Genomic DNA, 21,536 nt, shown 5'->3' on the forward strand with positions numbered 1-21,536 from the left:
AAATCAACTGAAGTTGAATTTTGTCAAATCCTTTTACTGTGTCAACCGATATATGATTTTTCTTCTTTAGCTTGTATGGTATCTTACACTGATTGCTTTCCAAATGTTGGACCAGCTTTGTATACCTGGAATAAATCCTGCTTGGTCACAGTGTATTATTATTTTTTAGACATTGTTGAATTTGGATAAATTAGGACTTTTTACTCTATGCCCTGTGTTTTTCCACTCTTCGCTAATTCTGATGTTAGCTCAAATCCATTCTATTTCCTTCTTCTTGAAACATGTTATGGTTCCCCATGGTAGGTGTTCTCCCTTGCTGCAAAAAGCAAATACACCTAACTTTGATTTCAGGTGTGCTCCTGGTGGCCATGGTCTTTGGCTGGTATGTTTCAATAGAGAACTCCTGGATTTCCAAGTATATGTGTGCACACATCTAGGGCTCCTGGACTTTTAATATTGTACTGATTGCAAAATTATTATTTTATAGGGTTGTTTATGAGTTTTATTTCTACTTCAACGTGTGAAAATAAACACAAAACATCTCAAGAGATTATAAAATTTTATTCATCAACCCAAATTAGATTATATATTACAAACTCTGATCAAAAGAATAACATTAAAGATATTTTCAGTAGTACCACAAACTATCTGTACCTAAGATAAAAACAAGTAGTACACTGGTATGCATACACTGAAATCTACTTGAGTTTCAAACATGACTTTGTTTAGAAAATTCATATGTGTGTATTTCTAGTTATGGAGTGGAAGGGACAAATAGTTGCATTTGACTTTCATTTAACAAACACATGAACTATTCCCCATGCTCTGAATGCATCATCAGAGGCTGCAAAATCTGTTTTTTTTTTTTTTTCAGGTTAAAAAAAAAAAGAGGTGGGTTAGACAGTATCTTGTCCTATAGAACAAAATACAGTACTTCTACTTCTTCATACTCTCCTTTTAAACCCACTATGAGAACTGCTCATAGTATACAGCAGCTTGGCTGGCTAATGGGTCCCTACCTAATCTCTGTATTAGGCTGGGTTGGGAAGGGTCCCAAGGGGGGCGCATTCTAGGCTAGAAGTTCTGAGAATATAGAAAGAGAGATCTCATTAACAAATTTACACTTCCCTATGTTAACACTGGTTCTGTACAAAATACACCACCATTAATTTTTTGTTTGACTTATAATCTATAATTGGGATCTCAATCTGATGCAGGGCAGTGTAAAATGGCATCACACACCCTTCTGATTCCTGCCTGGTCAATGAGAATTTATAATTGAACTTGTCCATGTAGAAGAGAGAAACACAAATTTGGGGTAGAAGGCGGAAATGGAAATTCTCAATTCTCCTTCATTAACACAGATACATTCACCAGCATGGAGAATTAAATTAGAATTAAATTAAACTAAGTATTTCAAATCACGTTGGGTCCACATCACGACGCATGTCTGATTTTGGCTGGGCAAAGATTCAATAGCAAGAAGGGGAGGGTTTATCTCTACAAAAAGCTAGAACATTGAAAGAGAAGTCCCAGGCAGATATAGGCACCAAATCTACAGAGGTACAGAGTGAACTGCTTAGGACCAGGAAACTTTGAAAACTCTATGGAGCAGTTCTACTGTGCACATAGGGGTCACCATAAACTGGAAGTGTCTAGACGGCAATTAACAACAAGAACAACAATAATATAAAGTGATCCTAGGGGACAACAGCTTGAACAACAAAATCAAAATACAAATTCTACTTAGAGAAGGAGATGACTTGATAATGTCTCTAAATTCATAAAACATAAAATTTGGCCTTCAATGAATGCCCTGATAGAGAATTAAACAAAGAATTTTTTTTTTTCTTACTCAAATTCAGTCATGCAACTTTCTGAGTAAGGTGATGTGTCCTGCCCAGTTTCTTTAATTCCATTTGAGGACTAATTAGAAAAGGGCCTTAGAAGTAGAAAACAAACATTTCTTGAGTACTTATTTAATTCTAAATCTGATGCTGAACTTTACAAATTCATCTCATTTAATCCTCCTAAGAATCCTTAGAAGTATCCATCACCCCTGAATTTGTCATGTGGAAACTGAGGCTGAGAGGCCCCTCAGGATAAGTCAGGATTCAAACTTGGGCCTTACTCAAAAGCTTCTGATCTTTTTATAGCACCCTGCTGCCTTCCCTATTCAAAATGGTAGAGGAGACCTAACCCAGGTCTCAATGATAGAAGAGGAAGAAAAAAGAGAAATAGCTGCTAGGACATTTATTCAGAGAAATTGTTTTGACTGGTTAGTGACTGGAGTTCTTCCATGCTTTAAAAGCTGTTACAACTGATAATTCTGTGTTAGGTGGCAGGAATGTAATAATTTCTGACTAGGTTTTGAAGGGAGACTTCATCTGGGGATTTATAACCTGGAGGATAGAAGAACTATTCATTTTCCAGAAACTGAAACTAGAGGGAGACCTAGAAATATTTGTAGCCTTAGATTTGTGCTACTGAGTGAAGTTAGACTGGAGGGTGGAAGCTCGTTCCAAGTGTCTCTATCAGATGCAGCTCTGTTCCCAAACCTATAAACCTTTGATTCCCTACATGTAAAGTTTTCATACACTGCCTGTCCTATGCGCTACTTAAAACTTTATAGCCACTTAAGAATAGAAACAATGGTTTAGGGTCACAGAAGAAAAAATTACTGAGCACAATCTATTCTCAAATACATATCCATAAAAGAGTATCAAAATGAACAGTTAAAAGCAATCTAAATACTTGACACTAGATACTCCAGACTCCTTTTGAGCCAATCAGAGGAAAAAAATCCTGAAACCTTAAAAGCACCCCAGTCACACCTAACTATTGTTCTCTGGTGAAACAGACCACTAAAGCCCATTGCCGTCAAGTTGATTCCAACTCACAGTGACCCTATAGGACAAAGCAGAACTGCCCCATAGGATTTACAAAAGCAGACCACCACATCTTTCTCCTGTGGAGTGCCTGGTGGGTTTGAACTGCCAACCTTTTAATTAGCTGCCAAGCGCTTAACCACTGTGCCTCCAGGGCTCCTTGAAACAGACCACTACTACCAGGAAAAGGCCATCTATGAAGGAAAACACTTGAGACAGAAAGAGTTACTTTAGGAAGACAGACAGACTCTAGAAGTGGGCAGTTAGCAGATTGGTTCCCTGGGGAAGTAGAAGGATAAAGAAGCAATGGGATGTATTTTGAGCTTAGGAGAATCAGGTACTCCTAAACATTAAGAATATCATGACCAAAGGTTGATACCACCAGACATGAATGATTTAATCTTTTGGAAATAAGGTATATTTCGAATAGAGGTATGAAAGTATTCTAAGAATTTTGGCCAAGAAGGATTCTTCCTTTACCTCTCTGTCATCTCAGAATCTCTCAATATAAACAAAAAGATATTAAGTGGGGAATAATAGAAGTACTTTAAAACTTAGTCCCACTGAGTCACTGGATGACTTCCCTGTAAGGCATCTCACGCAGGGTTAAAGATGCTGTGCCATGAAGCAAAAAGAAATAAGAAGGGGCTGGAAATCATGATACCCTTTGATTCTAACCTCAGCTGTTTCTTGCTCAAATCACTTCTCTCTGGGCATATTTAGTTATAAAATAAGAGGGTTAGAACAAGCACTGCATTAAGCTTTTATATTAGCTTTTAAGATTCAAAACCAAGATGATTTTCACACCAGTGTTAACTTGCTTTGGGGAATGCTGGTAGATACTCTGCCACCTACTGGTCACATTTCGGGGTTTGTTGCTAGGGGATCAAGGAAACCTGTGATCCCACTGACCAGCTATTCCTAAGAATGCTAAATTTTGGGAAATGTAGTTTTATACCAGGGGTCATGTCAGTAGCTGCAGCAGAGAAAAGGACAGGTGCTCCCTGCTTAGAGAAGGACTGAGTGCCACCTGGTTGTTAACCAAGAGGAATCTTGCGTTTCAGGATCTCTCCAGTCTTAGGAGACAATCTGCCAACCTGGTCCAGAAAGTAGTCCTAAGCAGCCATAAGACTTAGCATTCTTTCAAGACAAAGAAAAAAACAGTAGTGTTTGTACCTGTATTTCCCTTTACCTCTCATTTTAAATATATAATTGAAGTGATTCATGAATGGATGGGGGAGACAGCCATTCCAGCTCACTGAGGTATGTGTCTTGATGGGAAAAATGAAACTGGAGAGTTCCAGAGTTGATGGTACCTGATAAAGTAAGGAAGTGTGAGTTCTTGCCCCTTCCATATTCAACAGATTGAATGACTAGGGATGGACACAAACTTTACAAACACTGTGATCTGGGGTGGGAAACAGTAGCCAGGTTCCTCGTTTATCTTCTGTTTTTGAAGACTTGATGTAGCAGTGAGAGAGGAGAGGGAACAGATAGGGTTACAGGCCATTTAAATTGGTTTATAGGCAACAAATTAAAGACATGGAGTTGTAGTTTATGAATGGATACACTGAAGAGTAAACACAGAAAACCTAGAAGTATTTCTATTAATATTAAAATTGGGAGTGCAAGGATTATAAATTCAGAAAATATGAAATGTCCATGAGTAGTCAGTTATATTCTTACTTAACAGAGTGGCTGAGAAAAATAACTTTTGTGAAAATCACGCTTTCAGAATCATGTCTGATGGCATCGTTTTCACTTGAACACTTGTCAACAAGGCCATCTAAGGTCAGTGAAAATCTTCTGGCAATGGCTGGGAACTTAACCATCACACAAGAACAAGCTTTCTTCTCACACCAAATGTGAAAATAGTAAGAGTGTACAGAAGTTTACTTATCTTTAACTAGGCTGGAAATAAGCTCTCACTTTCTCTTGGAGAATAATGCCCTGTGCTCTAAATGAATTCCACATCAGGTTGCTTGTAAAATGAGTCTGCTAGCATCTTTTCTTGGTGTCACTTAATGTCTGATCACTTAAATATTGACTCAGACTCCACAACCTTAAAAGTAGCACTAACACACCAGTTTAAATGCTTAGAAGGAACAGGTTACCCTTTTTAACTGGTATATCCTTCCTTAGCTTTGCCTGGTGAGCTCATCTTCCAATCTAAACATTATCAAACTTCTTAAAAACCCTTACAGAACATAATACATTCTATTTAAGCTCTTCAAAGGGTGGGAGTGTTTCTTTCAAAGGAAAATTAGAGCACTTACCAAGGGGAGGGAAAAAGGAGGCAGACATCTATCTCATTCAGCTGTACCCTATCAGTGCACATGGCACGGAGAAACTCCCTCAATAAATGTTAAAAGAGAGAATAAATCATATTGCTCAGGAGTTTGAGCTTTTTCTGTGTCTTCACACTTGTCATTTTTCTTTGGCTCTCACTTATATTTGACAAATAGCTATGTACCTTTTTTTTTTTTTAACAGTTAACCACCTGTTTTCAAGACAGGAATTCTCCAATTTCAATGTAGTGTCTCAGTATAACTGGATAACCTCATCCCACTCAGAAATAGGCCAGATTCCATTGGGCTGCACATTGGGGGGAGAGTGCTTCCAGTCCCACGTTTTCACAGGAATCTTCCAGGTCTTACCATAGTTGGCTTCAATGTATTCAATGGTTTCACAAGGCACATGAACCTTCATGTCTACAAATTCAGTCCAGCACAGCGTAAACTTGGGAAACAGGTATCTGTAGTAAAATAGAGGCAGGGTGGGGAGAGGTTAGGCTTCAACAGTGGAGGTTCTACCTTAGGAACCCAGTTGCTAGTGTAGCTTTGGCTAAGGACAATCTTCTATTCAAGAGCTCTAGGGATAGATATAGTGGACATTTTATTGTTTTTGACTGTTCAGCATCCTTTTCCTCTTCTAATGTTAACAGCACCCCAATTTTTCTTTGGGGAACCATCCTTCCCCATTCACAGTTCATAATGGTTCAGGAGAGGCTGATACCACCCTGAAGCTCCAAAGATTGGCAAAAAGGCCCAGGCTGGCCAGTAAGTTATAGTGATAGGTTTAGTCAAGTTAGGTTAGTGAAAGACTTGGTACTTCAGTTAAAACCATCAGGAAAAGGTGCTTCTTTTTGCTGAGATTTCTAAGCTGGTAGGACAAAAGGTATAGCTTTGGAAACCCTATGGGGTCACTATGAGTTGGAATCAACTTGACAACAGTGGGTTTTGGTACTCCTTACATATCTCAGTTAGATAAGCAAATTCCTTGTGACTGCATTTCTAATATTTATAATACTTAATACATGGACAGAGGCACATACAGTAGTGAGAAAGGAAATGAAACCCTCCTAGTGAGCCAGATAACCTCGTCAGTCCTGGCAATCCATGACATTCTCTGACAGTGGCACTACAAATGCTCTTGGCTTTGCGAAGGGTCATGGTCATTTCTGTGCCCTGGGTTTCAGTGTCATCCCAGGTGATTTTGGGTAACCTACTTAGATCACAGCTGAGGAAGAAATTACCAGAGCCAACCCGGTTATTTCTTAAACTCGTTTCCTAAATCATGGAACACTGTAGTGAGAATTTCATACCCAAAGCCGTCAACATAGTAGGATCCTCTAAGTCAGCTTTCTGAGTGAAGCTTCACCTCCTTATCCCCACAAAAGATGAAGAATACAGACCTAATGCTGGGGTGTACTATGCTTCAAAAATAACTCTCCTGCTTCTTCCTGCTCTACCTTTCACTTCACTACTTGCTCCCCCTACCACCCAGTTCTCAGCCCCAAAGTCATTTTTTCCTACTGATTTCCAACAGGTTACACTTTGTTAAATCTCCATCAAATCCAAACTGTTACTAAAAGAACCTAACTAAACCAAAAAACCAAACCCACTGCCATCAAGTTGATTCCTACTCATAGCGACCCTATAGGACAGAGTAGAACTGGCCAATAGAGTTTCCAAGGAGAGCCTGGCAGATCTGAACTGCCAACCTGTTGGTTAGCAGCTGTAGCACTTAACCACTACACTACCAGGGTTTCCAAAACGTAACTAGAGAACACTAAAATGAACAGCACACTCGTAAGATGGATCTCCTTTTCTTTCGTAACCTGGATTTCCCAAGGATATAGAGCAAGCATGACTCCAAGCTGCATTCCATGGCTCCAAGTTGCACTGCCAGGCTTCTCTCTTGGTTCTATATGTCACATGAACCTACACAGTTTCTACCTTTCTGAAGTTCTGTAGTCACCTCAGATGACTGCAGAACATCTCTAAGCCAGCCCAAGGAATATTAGTTGTAATGAACTTAATATCTGTTGTGTAATTATTTCAATTAATAAGTAAAAGTTTTGGAAATGCAATCAAAACATGTTTCTTAAAGGTATTTTGGATCAAGTAAATTAAATTTTATATATTACAAAAGAAAGCTAAAACTAGCTTTTAGATTTACTTTAAATTTATATTATAGCCCTATATTCTGTTTTAGTGTCTTCTGAGAAATATTCTTCTCTTCACAACACAGGAAGAACGTTCAGTGATGAGATTTGAAGTGGCGACAGCAGAGATAACAAGAATTTACAATATCAGAGGATTAAAAGAAAAGAATCACAGAAAAGTCAGTTGCCATATACTCTGCTTTTGAATATCATATGTTTTACCATCAGATGAACAGAAAGCCATGCACACAGAAACGAGAGGCTGAACAAATTCTAAAGAAAGCAACAAGTCATTTCTACGCAAACCAAAAGGTGCTGGCAGTTAAGGACAATGCCAGCTGGCTTCTGTGAATAGATAGCCAAGGCAAATCTCATAACTGAGGAAGAAATGATACAGCTTAGCCCAACCATCTGCTGTTCCCAATTTTATTCTGTACACTCATATCCATGGCATTGCTTATTTTGTCATCAGCCACATCCATCCATCACTCGCCTCCAGCCTTGCCAATCAGATGCTGGTCAGCAGAATGTCCACCTGTCCCATCCTATCAAGTCGGCACACTGAAGTTGAAATGAGGCAGAAATCATGGTCTATCTATAACACAGGCCAGAAAGCTTCTCTCTCTCTTTTTAATGTTAGCCTCTACAGTCTCATCAAAATACAGAGAGGAAAATCATAGGCCCAAGATAGATACGGTAGATGTGAAAGCTATGAATTTCATGAAAGCAGTATTTTGAACAATGAACAATGTATGGGCAAAAACACGTCGAAGATGGATTCACAAACCTAAACATTTTAAATATATAAACAATGTGAAAATAACTCAAAGGCAATTTAATTCAAAGGTTAATTCTTGTCCCTAAACAAAAACATCATGAAACTTTGTGGTTTGCTTTTCCAAATATTTCATTCAATGCATTCAGCAAAAAGATAATTCCAGCTTCCTAGGAGAAGATAAACAAACCATAAAATGTGGAAACTGATAGTAAAATGAGATTGTAGAGGGGAGGGGGGGTAGTGAGTGACAAGGAACAGTACATGCCATGCACTCTGTCCAGGTTACTGGTAAATAATGACTAAAGTTAAAATTCACCATGGGTCTGCAATGGCTTTTTAAGTTCAGCTAAGCAGTTGGCACATTAAGGCTCTGAGATAGCACCCAAAATGTGAACAGATTTAAATTCACACTAAGGCAACCCTAAATCAGAATATAAGTTTAAGGGATCCCTCCATTCATTTTCAATTCCATACCACTTTTAATTAATTTTATTTTTGCATAAAAAATAGTCAGAATTAAGTTATTAGGAGTAGATCACTTTTTTCTCACAGACATCCTTAAGATCTGTGAAGTTACTTATTGGTGCTAGGATTAACTAATCTCATCAGTTTAGTTGTACAAGTAGTCCCCATCTTACTACGTATTCAAGTTATGATCAGCTGTACCTAAGGCTGGCTGTTTTTTTGTACGTCTTATCGTTAGTAACATGTACTACTTACAATGTTGTAGAGCGTAATTTGCTGATGTTACTATTCTCAGATGCTCACTCAAAAATGTTCAAAAATTGGATTAAAAATATACTGATAATAAGAAGCAGTAATTATGGGGGAAAAAAAAGGTTTTACACTTATGTCAGAACTGGTGACGGAGTACTCAAAATGGAACCCCATGGTAAGTCGGGAACTACCTGTACAGCCCATGAAGATAATTGCTAAATGAAAAATATGCTCTTCAACCATTCTAGAAGAACATTCTTTTAATTATTACTAGTTAGCTAGGCTAATGAGACAGACACACCACCAACTATAACTGAACTTGACCTTTTCAAACTTAAATTTGTATTAAACTCTGTAGCTGGAGCAGCAGAACCATTCTCTCAAGGATTTCCCTGGAAAATAGCAAAATGATCCATTCTCATTACCAATTTTGTCTCTTAGCTCTTAATTTTTCTTCTGTTATTCCAGTACCTAGACCCTCTAGCCCCCATGTGTCTGTCAGTTTGTCTTACTGTGGGGGCTTGTGTGTTGCTGTGATGCTGGAAGCTAGGCCACTGGTATTCAGATACCAGCAGGGTCACCCATGGAGGACAGGTTTCAGCTGAGCTTCCAGGCTAAGACAGACTAGGAAGAAGGACCTGGCAGTCTACTTCTGAAAAGCATTAGCCAGTGAAAACCTGACAAATAGCAGGGGAACATTGTCTGATACAGTGCTGGAAGAAGAGCCCCCCACGTTGGAAGGCACTCAAAAGATGACTGGGGAAGAGCTGCCTCCTCAAAGTAGAGTCGCCCTTAATGACGTGGATAGAGTAAAGCTTCCGAGACCTTTGTTTGCTGATGTGGCACAACTCAAAATGAGAAGAAACAGCTGCAAACATCCATTAATAATCGGAACCTGGAATGTACGAAGTATGAATCTAGAAAAATTGGAAATCGTCAAAAATGAAATGGAACACATAAACATCGATATCCTCGGCATTAGTGAGCTGAAATGGACTGGTATTGGCCATTTTGAATTGGACAATCATATAGTCTACTATGCTAGGAATGCCAACTTGAAGAGGAATAGTGTTGCATTCATCATCAAAAAGAACGTCTCAAAATCTATCCTGAAGTACAACATTGTCAGCGATAGGATAATATCCATACGCCTACAAGGAAGACCAGTTAATATGACTATTATTCAAATTTATGCACCAACCACTAGGGCCAAAGATGAAGAAATAGAAGATTTTTATCAGCTGCTACAGTCGGAAATTGATCGAACATGCAATCAAGATGCATTGATAATTACTGGCGATTGGAATGCAAAAGTTGGAAACAAAGAAGAAGGATCAGTAGTCGGAAAATATGGCCTTGGGGATAGAAACAATGCTGGAGATCGAATGATAGAATTTTGCAAGACCAATGACTTCTTCATCGCAAATACCTTCTTTCACCAACATAAACGGCGACTATACACGTGGACCTCACCAGATGGAACACACAGAAATCAAATTGACTACATCTGTGGAAAGAGACAATGGAAAAGTTCAATATCATCCGTCAGAACAAGGCCAGGGGCTGACTGTGGAACAGATCATCAACTGCTCATATGCAAGTTCAAGCTGAAACTGAAGAAAATCAGAGCAAGTCCACGAGAGCTAAAGTATGACCTTGAGTATATCCCACCTGAATTTAGAGACCATCTGAAGAATAGATTTGACACACTGAACACTAGTGACTGCAGACCAGGCGAGTTGTGGAATGACATCAAGGACATCATCCATGAAGCAAGAGGTCACTGAAAAGACAGGAAACAAAGAAAAGACCAAGATGGATGTCAGAGGAGACTCTGAAACTTGCTCTTGAGCATTGAGCAGCTAAAGCAAAAGGAAGAGTTGATGAAGTAAAAGAACTGAACAGAAGATTTCAAAGGGCCTCTCGAGAAGACAAAGTCAAGTACTATAATGACATGTGCAAAGAGCTGGAGATGGAAAACCAAAAGGGAAGAACACGCTCAGCGTTTCTCAAGCTGAAAGAACTGAAGAAAAAATTCAAGCCTCAAATTGCAATAGTGAAGGATTCCATGGGGAAATATTAAATGATGCAGGAAGCGTCAAAAGAAGACGGAAGGTCAGCTCAACTGGACTGGACCAAAAGCAAAGAAGTTTCCAGGATAAACTGAATGCTTCAAAGGTCAGCAGAGCAAGGGCGGGGGTTTGGGGACTTCTAAGTCAATTGGCAAAATAATTCTATTATGAAAACATTCTGCATCCCACTTTGAAATGTGGTGTCTGGGGTCTTAAATGCTAACAAGCGGCCATCTAAGATGCATCAATTGGTCTCAACCCACCTGGAGCAAAGGAGAATGAAGAACACCAAGGTCACAAGATAACTAAGAGCCCAAGAGACAGAAAGAGCCACATGAACCAGAGACTTAGATCATCCTGAGACCAGAAGAATTAGTTGGTGCCCGGCCACAACTGATGACTGCCCTGACAGGGAGCACAACAGAGAACCCCTGAGGGAGCAGGAGAACAGTGGGATGCAGACCCCAGGTTCTCACAAAAAGACCATACTTGATGGTCTGACTGAGACTAGAGGAATCCCGGTGGTCATGGTCCCCAAACCTTCTGTTGGCCCAGGACAGGAACCATTCCCCAAGACAACTCATCAGACATGGAAAGGACTGGACAGTGGGTAGGAGAGAGATGCTGATGAAGAGTGAGCTATTTGTATCAGGTGGACACTTGAGACTGTGTTGGCACCTCCTGTTTGGAGGGGGGATGGGAGGGTAGAGAGGGTTGGAAGCTGGCAAAATTGTCACGAAAGGAGAGACTGGAAGGGCTGACTCATTAGGGGGAGAGAAAGTGGGAGTATGGAGTAAGGTGTATATAAACTTACATGTGACAGACTGACTTGATTTGTAAACGTTCACTTGAAGCTCAATAAAAATTAAAAAAAAAAAGAAGCCGGAAGGAATACACAGTCATTATACCAAAAAGAATTAGTTGATATTCAACCATTTCTACAGGTGGCATATGATCAGGAACCAATGGTGCTGAAGGAAGAAGTCCAAGCGGCTCTGAAGGCACTGGTGAAAAACAAGGCTCCAGGAATTGATGGAATATCAATTGAGATGTTTCAACAAACACATGCAGCACCAGAGGTGCTCACTTGTCTATGCCAAGAAATATGGAAGACAGCTTCCTGGGCAACTGACTGGAAGAGATCCATATTTATGCCTATTCCCAAGATAGGTGATCCAACAGAGTGTGGAAATTAAAAACAATATTGTTAATATCACAAGCAAGCAAAATTTTGCTGAAGATCACTCAAAAACAGCTGCAGCAGTATATCAACAGGGAACTGCCAGAAATTCAGGCTGGTTTCAGAAGAGGACGTGGAACCAGGGATATCATTGCTGATGTCAGATGGATCCTGGCTGAAAGCAGAAAATACCAGAAGGATGTCTACCTGTGTTTTATTGACTATGCAGAGGCATTCAACTATGTGGATCATAATAAACTATGGATAACACTGCAAAGAATGGGAATTCCAGAACACTTAATTGTGCTCATGAGGAACCTTTACATGGATCAAGAGGCAGTTGTTCGGACAGAACAAGGGGATACTGATTGGTTTAAAGTCAGGAAAGGGGTGCGTCAGGGTTGTATTCTTTCACCATACCTATTTAATCTGTATGCTGAACAAATAATCCGAGAAGCTGGACTATATGAAGAAGAATGGGGCATCAGAATTGGGGGAAGACTCATTAACAACCTGCATTATGCAGATGACACAACCTTGCTTGCTGAAAGTGAAGAGGACTTGAAGCACTTACTAATGAAGATTAAAGACCACAGCCTTCAGTATGGATTACACCTCAACATAAAGAAAACAAAAATTCTCACGACTGGACCAATGAGCAACATCATGATGAACAGAGAAAAGACTGAAGTTGTCAAGAATTTCATTTTACTTGAAACCACAATCCACAGTCATGGAAGCAGCAGTCAAGAAATCAAAAGATGCATTGCATTGGGCAAATCTGCTGCAAAGGACCTCGTCAAAGTGTTGAAGAGCAAAGATGTCACCCTGAAGACTAAGGTGTTCCTGACCCAAGCCATGGTATTTTCATTCGCATCATATGCATGTGAAAGCTGGACAATGAATAAGGAAGACCAAAGAAGAGTTGACACCTTTGAATTGTGGTGTTGGCGAAGAATATTGAATATACCATGGACTGCCAAAAGAACGAACAAATCTGTCTTGGAAGAAGTGCAGCCAGAATGCTCCTTAGAGGCAAGGATGGCGAGACTGTGTCTTACATACTTTGGACATGCTGTCAGGAGGGATGAGTCCCTGGAGAATGACATCATGCTTGGCAGAGTACAGGGTCAGCGGAAAAGAGGAAGACCCTCAACAAGGTGGACTGACACAGTGGCTGCAACAATGAGCTCAAGCATAACGATCGTAAGGATGGCGCAGGACGGGGCAGTGTTTCCTTCTGTTGTGCGTAGGGTTGCTATGAGTCGGAATCGACTCGACGGCACCTAACAACAACAACAACAAGACCCTCTAGCTGTTTAAAAGAAGCAGGAATAGCAGACATTCTTACATTTTCTCTGGTTTTAACAGAAAAACTTTTAAAGTTTGATTGTTAAATATGATTGTTCACTTTAGATTTGTGGTATATATACTTTTTCAAGTTAAAGATATCCCAGGTCCCTTCTATTCCAAGTTTGCAAAAAGGGTCTATTTTGTTGTTGTTAATTATAAGATGTATTAAATGAACTGCCACTTCTGTATATTGTATATATACAGCTACTATGTAACAAACATTCAAAGTCCTTCCCTCAATCCCTCAACTTTGCACCTGCCACTCACTAGAGATTTGGAAGTGTGCTTAAAAAGACCTAAGACATAACCTATACGTTGTAAAATACGAAGGCATAAACAGAGCAGGACACGTGAGATCGTTTTTAGAAAAGCCAACGTGTTCAATAAACTCTTTTAAAGAAATCATTCAAATTTGCGTTTTTACTTTGCCGCTGTAAGTACTATTTATCCCCCAGACAGGACAGACAAATCAGAAAAAGCACCCCAATAAAGCAAGAGAGGGGTACACGAAAAAATCTATGGAAATTCAAAGGAAGAGGAAATAATTTCCAGCTACGCATTCTGCAGAGCAACTTCAGAAAGAAGGCAACTCAATGCCCCTGAAAGGGCAGAATTGGGCTATGTGACATGCTTAAAATCTCAGACTAAAAGCAAGTTTCAAAAGGCAGGGTGTCTAAATGCAATGTGGTGTCTTGGATCGGATCCTTCAACAGAAAAAGGACATTAATGGAAAAGCTGGTGAAATCCAAACATTCATTGTAATGCTTCGGTATTGGTTTCTGAGCCTTGACAAATGTATCATGGTAATGTAAAATATTAACATTAGGGGAAATTGGGTGAGAGGTATACTGTATACTGGAACTCTCTGTATTATCTTTGCAACTTTCCAGTAAATCTAAAACTATCCCAAAATACAAAGTTTATTTTAAAATAAACTTTGTATTATATATTTATGTTGTTGTTGCTAGGTGCTGTTGTTCCAAGTCATAGAGACACTATGCACAACAGAATGAAGCACTGCCTGGTCACGCGCCTTCTTCACAATCGTTGCTATGTTTGAGCCCATTGGTGCAGCCATTGTGTCAGTCCATCTCATTGAGGGTCTTTCTCTTTTTCACTGACCATCTACTTTACCAAGCATGATGTCCTTCTACAGGGACTGGTGCCTCCTGATAACATGTCCAAAATACGTGCGATGAAGTCTTACTATCCTTTCTTCTAAGGAGCATTCTGGCTGTACTTCTTCCAAGACAGGTTTGTTCACTCTTCTGGCAGTCCATGGTGTATTCAATATTCTTCATCAATACCATAATTCAAATGTGTCAATTCTTTGGTCTTCCTTATTCATTGTCCAGTTTTGACATGCATATGAAGTGATTGAAAATACCATGTCTTGGGTCAGGCGTACCTTAGTCCTCAAGGTGACATCTTTGCTTTTCAACACTTTGCAACAGACTTGCCCAATGCAATATATTGTTTGATTTGTTGATTGCTGCTTCCACAGACGTGACTGTGGATCCAAATGAAGTGAAATCCTTCACAACTTCAATCTTTTCTCCGTTTATCATGATGTTGCTTACTGGTCCAGTTGTGAGGATTTTTGTTTTCTCTATGCTAAGGTGTACTCCATACTTTTTTGATGGGTGCATCTATTGCTATAAATTGAACTCTGAGCACTGCCTTTGCCATGCTCCAGAGGTTTTGGTATGATGTGTTTTCATTATTTGACTTTAGAAAATTTTTTTATCCCATCTTTGATTTCTTCTATTACACAGTGGTTTTTAAGCAAGATGTTATTGACTTTCCAAGTATTTGATTTTTTTCCTTGTGCCTTCCTGTTATTAATTTCTACTTTTATGGTGTTGTGATCAGATAAGATGCTTTGTATTATCTCAATATTTTGGATTTTGTTAAGGGTTGCTTTGTGGCCTAATATGTGGTCCATTCTGGAGAATGTTCCATGTGCATTGGAAAAGAATATGTACTTTGCTGCTGTGGGATGGAGTGTCCTATATATGTCAATGAGGTCAAGTTGGTTGATTGTGGCCTTTAGCTCTTCTGTATCTTTGTTGAGTTTCTTTCTAGATGTTCTGTCCTTTACCAGGAGTGGTGTGTTGAAGTCTCCTGCTGTTATTGTTGAACTGTCAATTTCTCTTTTCAGTGCTGTTAGAGTTTGTTTTATGCATTTTGAAGCCCTGTCACTGGGTGCAAGGTGTGCTCCATAGTGAGGGCTATATAGTCTTTGATCTTCATCAGTAAGTGCTTCAAGACCACCTCACTTTCAACAAGCAAGGCTGTATCATCTGCATATCACAGGTTGTTAATGAGTGTTCCTCTAATCCTGATGCCACATTTTTCTTCATATAGTCCAGCTTCTTGGACTATTTGCTCAACATACAGATTGAACAAGTATGGTGAAAGGATACAACCCTGACACACACCTTTCCTGATTTTAAACCCTGCAGTATCCCCCCTGTTCTGTTCAAATGACTGCCTCTTGGTCTATGTACAGGTTCCTCATGAGCACAAGTGTTTTGGAATTCCCATTCTCTGCAATGTTATCCATAATTTCTTACAATCCACACAGTCGAATGCCTTTGCATAGTGAATAAAACACAGGTAAACATCTTTCCTGTATTCTCTGCTTTCAGCCAAGATCCATCTGACATGAGCAATAATATCCCTCATTCCACATCTTCTGACTGTGGCTTGATTTTCTGCAGTTCCCTGTAGATGTACGGCTGCAACTGTTTTTGAATTATCTTCAGCATGATTTTACTTGCATATGATATTACCGTATTTTTATGCAAATAACGCATGCCTCCAAGTTTGTCTGGCAGCTATGCCCCCCCGAAGGTGTTTTCATAAGCACACTATGCCTTTTTTTTTTTTACATGTTTAAAAAAAAAACAGCATAGTGGCATTTATGAAAATACTTCATAGGGAGGCTGCAGCTGGCAAACAAATATAGAAGGTGCATGTCATTTGTGTAAAAATGTAGCAATTATATTGTTTGATAATTTCTGCATTCCTTTGGATCATCTTTCTTTGGAATGGGCACAAATATTCATCTTTTTCAGTCAGTTGGCCAGGTAGGTGTCTTCCAAATTTCTTGACATGGACAAGTAAGCACTTCCAGCATTGCATCTGTTTGTTGAAACATCTCACTTGGTATTCCTTCAATTCCTAGAGTTTTGTTTTTCGCCAGTGCCTTCAGTGAAGCTTGAACTCTTCCTTCAGTACCATCAGTTCTTGATCATTTGCTACTTCCTGAAATGGCTGAACATCAACCAATTCTTTTTGGTACAGTAACTGTGTATTCTTTCCATCTTATTTTGATGCTTCCTGCGTTCTTCAGTATTTTGCCCATAGAATCCTTCAACATTGCAATTCAAGGCTTGAAATTGTTCTTCAGTTCTTTATACATACACAGACATATAAAGGCAGGGCAGGGGAGAATCATGAATGCTAACAAAGAAGATTGAGAAAACCTGTACAGCTGCTAAAAGCCTTAAGGAGTCACAAGCCTTAAGGAAAACAAGACATTGAAAAATAAAATCCTGTACTTTAATGGTTTTAGAACACTGCTCGCTCAGACCTCTACTTCTTGAATAGCACAATCGAGTAAAAGTAAAGGTCCCATCCCTGAGATTCCTACTATTATTTATTCTCAAACACTTTGTCTTTTAAATACAATCAATAAAAGAGCCCTAGCCTTTACCTAGGGCTCACCAAGGTTCATCTTTGGATCTACAAAGAATTTTATCAAACACAGTTTGAGAATTAATATTATATACATCTGGTGGATCTGTGATTTATCTTCTATTTTTGTCAGTATTCCAAGATACCTAGCTGCTATACTGAAACTTATTTAGAAGATGGGCAACTATGTCCCTTAATATTATGTTAATATAGGTAATAAGACTACTCTGCTGTAATAATTTTCTCAATTATTTTCTAGATATTGATACTAGTATCTAGACTACTTGTTGTTGTTGTTAGGTGTCTAAACTGCTAGACTACTTAGCAGTTTCTAATTCACAAATTATTACTCATCCCCAGGGCATAAAAATGGATTTCTACTGTACTCTTTAAGTCTTTCCTTCTCATGATCCACTTATTTTATCCATTTGTATGATTTCTTCTATTTGCATCTTTTCCTATTGCTAAAAATTAACATGATTGGGCTTTTAGTTTCTGGTGATGATGGAACAGGTAATTTGGACCAGCTCTCCCTCTGACAATAACTAGAAAACCTAGGCAAAATATTTTTTCAAAAGTACTTGAAGGCTTTGGAAAGCTAACAAGGCAGTGAAGAATTACAGGGTCAAGGTCTGGGAGAAGAAAGGAAAAAGAAGCAAGGAAGCCCGACATTTGCAGAACTTTTCACCTAGAGCACCCGCCAATTCCTGAAGAAGAAGTCGAAAGAGTGAGAAAACAAGCAGAGTTTTTGAGAGCTCCCTGAGGCTAAAGGCGAGAAGATCTAACAGAGAATGAGGCAGAAGCAATATTTAAAGAGACAATGGCTGAAAAAATTTTACATCCAGCCACAGAAAATAACACTAGAGCATATCATAGAACTGATGAAAACCAGACAAAAAGAGAAGCTTTTATAACCAGTAAAACAAAACACTGCCTTCATAGACTGATGTCTGCCTTTTCAATGGAAACAAGGAAAGGAAAGCCAAAAGATAATGGAATCATACCTTCAAATGGCTAAAAACAAATGACTGCCAACCTAGGATTCCTTATCCAACGAAAATATCCTTCAAAAATAAAGACAATATAAAGACATTTTCAGAAAAACAAACACTTAGGGAATTCATTTACAGCAGACCAGTAATAAAGAAAATGTTTAAAAGTTCTCTCCAGTAGAAGAAAAATGATCCCAGGTAAAAGGAAAACGACACTAGATGAAAATATGTAGATACCAGAAAGAATAAAGAACAGAAAAGGTAAAAATAGGGGTATATTTAAATACATATGGAATGTCTAAAATATTAATACAAACTTTATTTGTGAGATTTAGAATTTATGGGATTATAATACGTGACAATAATATATAATGTAGGGTTCTCATATTGTACTTTAATATCTGTTTCATGACCTAGACTATGAAATCCTTGAGAACAGAAACTAAGTTATATTCATATAAGTACCCTTGGCATTTTGCAGAAATCAAATGATAAATAGGAACCACACGTGGATGGGTGTCTAGTCCCATAAAGGACAAATCCAAATTCTCTGGAGAACAGTACAATAAGCAGGAACTGCAAATATCAGAAGGTATAAACAACTCACTACTAGTCCAAGGGAAACATCACTGTGTGGTAGATTTCCTATTAGAGGATTCAGAGGTAGCTGTATTACCCTGACAATGTTAATCCATAGGAGGGCTGTTTCCACTGAGGAAGTATTAACAAACAGTATGATAAATACTGTGGTCACACTAACATAAGGGTACAGATAAGAACATGGGCTTGGAGTGAAATGGACCTAGGTCTAAGTCTTAGCGTTGCCTTAATTTTCTTACTCGTAAAATGAAGATGAAAATAATAAAATTTCTCTTGTAAACTTGTTGAGAGGGTTAAACAAGGTGATGCACATATAAAAGCCTGGCATAGTACCTAGCACACAGTAAATATTCAATAAAAGTTAGCCATTATTATGACCTCTCAAGCTTCTGGCCTCTATTCACATCAATTGATTCAGATAGGAAGGAAAGAAACAACCCGAAGAAACCTGGGCAGTATCTGTAGGAATAGTGAGGCTGTGGAATAAAAAGTTCACATCCTGGAGGCATAGTTCTATTCATTTTTTATTACTGCTGAATATGACTATGAAGAAGAAAAAAGATATAAAAAATTTAGACGATGGTTAAGACTGGAATTTGGACTTCAGGGAAAAGAATGGCTTTTGGTAAAGGAGTGAGACCGAGAGCTAGGGATGGAATGCATATCATGAGACCTAGGAATAAAATTAGTCCAACTGCACACTTGTAATGATTTTCATTTTCTTCATGTTCAGGTGTAATTCATACTGAAGGTTGTAGTCTTTGACCTTCATCAGTAAGTGCTTCGTCTTCATTTTCAGCAAGAATGGGTGTGTCATTTGCATATCGCAGGTTGCTGGTGAGTTTTCCTCCAATCCCGATGTTGCACTCTTCTTCACATAGTCCAGCTTCTCAGATTATTGGTTCAGCATACAGATTGAACAAGTAAAGCGAAAAGATACAACTCTGCCATATCTTTTCCAATTTTGAACTACACAGTATTCCCTTGTTTTGTTCAAACAACTGCCTCTGGATCCTTGTACAGGTTCCACATGTGCATAATTAAGTGTTCTGAAATTTCCACTTTTTGCAATGTTTTCCATAATTTGTTACGATCTATACAGTCGAATGCCTTTGTGTAGTTGTTAAAACACAAGTAAACATCATTTTGGTATTTTCTGCTTTCAGGAAACCAGACTGATAAACAACATCATGATAAATGAAGAAGAAACTGAAGCTGTTAATGATTTCATTCTACTTGGATCGACAATCAACATTCATGGAAGCAGCAGCCAAGGAATCAAATAACATATTGTATTGGGCAAAACTGCTGTAAAAGACCTCTTCAAGGTTTTAAAAAGCAAAGATGTCACTTTGATGATTAACGTGCGTTTGATCTAAGCCATGGTCTTGCAAATGCTTCACATGCATGCAAAAGTTGGATAATGAAAGAGGAAGACAGAAGAATAAATGTGTTTGAACTGTGATGTCGGCAAAGAATATTGAATATACTGTAGATTGCCAACAGAACAAATCAATCTTAGAAGAAATACAACAAGAATGTTGTATTTAGAAGTGATGATAATGAGACTTCAGCTCATTTACTTTGGATACCTCATTAGGAAAGACCAATAGCAAGAAAAGGACATCATGTTTCGTAAAGTAGAGGACCAGCAAAAATGAAGGGAACCCTCAATGAGACAGACTGACAAAACAGCCACAAAAATGGACTCAAACATACCAACGATCACGAAGATGGCACAGGACTGGGTAAGGTTTCATTCCATCATATATAAAGTCACCATGAGTTGAAATCAACTAGAGCACAACTAACAACAACGACAGTAACAACAGTTGCTAATACTCACGCAGTACTTTGTGCCAGGTACTGTTTTAAATGCATTAAATGTATTAACTCATTTAACCTAACTCTTGGTAGAAAGTGTTTAGGTTTAAGAGGGGTTATATCTTGGTTCTGCCATTAATGGTCAGGTGACTTAAAGCAAGTTACTTTACTTCTCTGAGCCTTTATTCCCTCATATTTAACAGGCAGTGAGAATACTTAACTCAAAGGGATAATGTGAGGATTATCTGAAAGTACCTACCACAACGTCTCATGTATAACAGATCATCTGGTAGCTTTATGTTTATTACTGCTGTTAATATTACAATTATTATTTATCTTAAGACCGAAGACTTCACTCTGAAGCCATGTAAAGTTTAGAAAAGAGAAAAAATTTGTTTTTCCTTCCCAAGTTCCCCTTCATCCTTTTAAAAATACAATAAGACCTGTGAAAGCTGGGACCTGTGTTAAGGTAGAAACCTGTCAGAGAAGGAAAACTAAAACCTTTTCCACTAAAATGAGCGATAGAAAATCAGTAAGACTGCACCCTGTCAAAGGTGAAAAACTTATGACATCTGGAAAAGCATGGCAGTACTGTCGAGTTCCGGCTCTCACAGGTTTCACTGTAGTAAGCATTCTATAATATTAATAAGCTTTTCTCAGAATGAACTACAGATGAAAAAAATAATAATATTATAAGGATAAAAAGACCCTGAGACTAGCTTTAAAAGTTTTGTTTCCCCCCAGGAATAATAATAGCGAAATTATATAGAGCTATGGCTCTTCAGTTCCTTAAAGTAATGCTAACAAGAATAAAAATGGCATATGGCTGGGGGACTCTTCCAAAGAAACTACTCTACGCAGCCATCCTCTGTTCTTTTCTCTGCCTTTTAAGGTCATGGTAACATGGTAGAAATTCTGGGACTCACACCATCTGTCCAGACAGCTCTATCACTGCTCATTTCTCTTGTTAAATAATCAGAACA

The 21,536-nt window shown here is 38.6% G+C and overlaps 1 protein-coding gene across 6 annotated transcripts in view; it reads right to left on the minus strand.

Annotated features, from left to right (window-relative positions):
* Positions 1–528: 528 nt before the first annotated feature.
* FKTN (fukutin) overlaps positions 529–21,536 on the minus strand; it is a 65,721-nt gene continuing 44,713 nt past the window's right edge. For 4 of the 6 annotated variants that reach the window (XM_064291640.1, XM_003407820.4, XM_023545078.2 and 1 more), the window contains one exon: positions 5,326–5,643. In XM_064291640.1, the coding sequence (XP_064147710.1) occupies positions 5,430–5,643 (214 nt within the window). In that variant the 3' untranslated portion in view covers positions 5,326–5,429. Of the gene's footprint in view, positions 4,205–5,325; positions 5,644–21,536 lie in introns of those variants that run through there. The other 2 variants (XM_064291639.1, XR_002785027.2) reach the window with 2 other exon arrangements.

This window comes from Loxodonta africana, chromosome 9 (genome assembly GCF_030014295.1).
Source record: "Loxodonta africana isolate mLoxAfr1 chromosome 9, mLoxAfr1.hap2, whole genome shotgun sequence".
NCBI classification, from domain to species: Eukaryota; Metazoa; Chordata; class Mammalia; order Proboscidea; family Elephantidae; genus Loxodonta; species Loxodonta africana.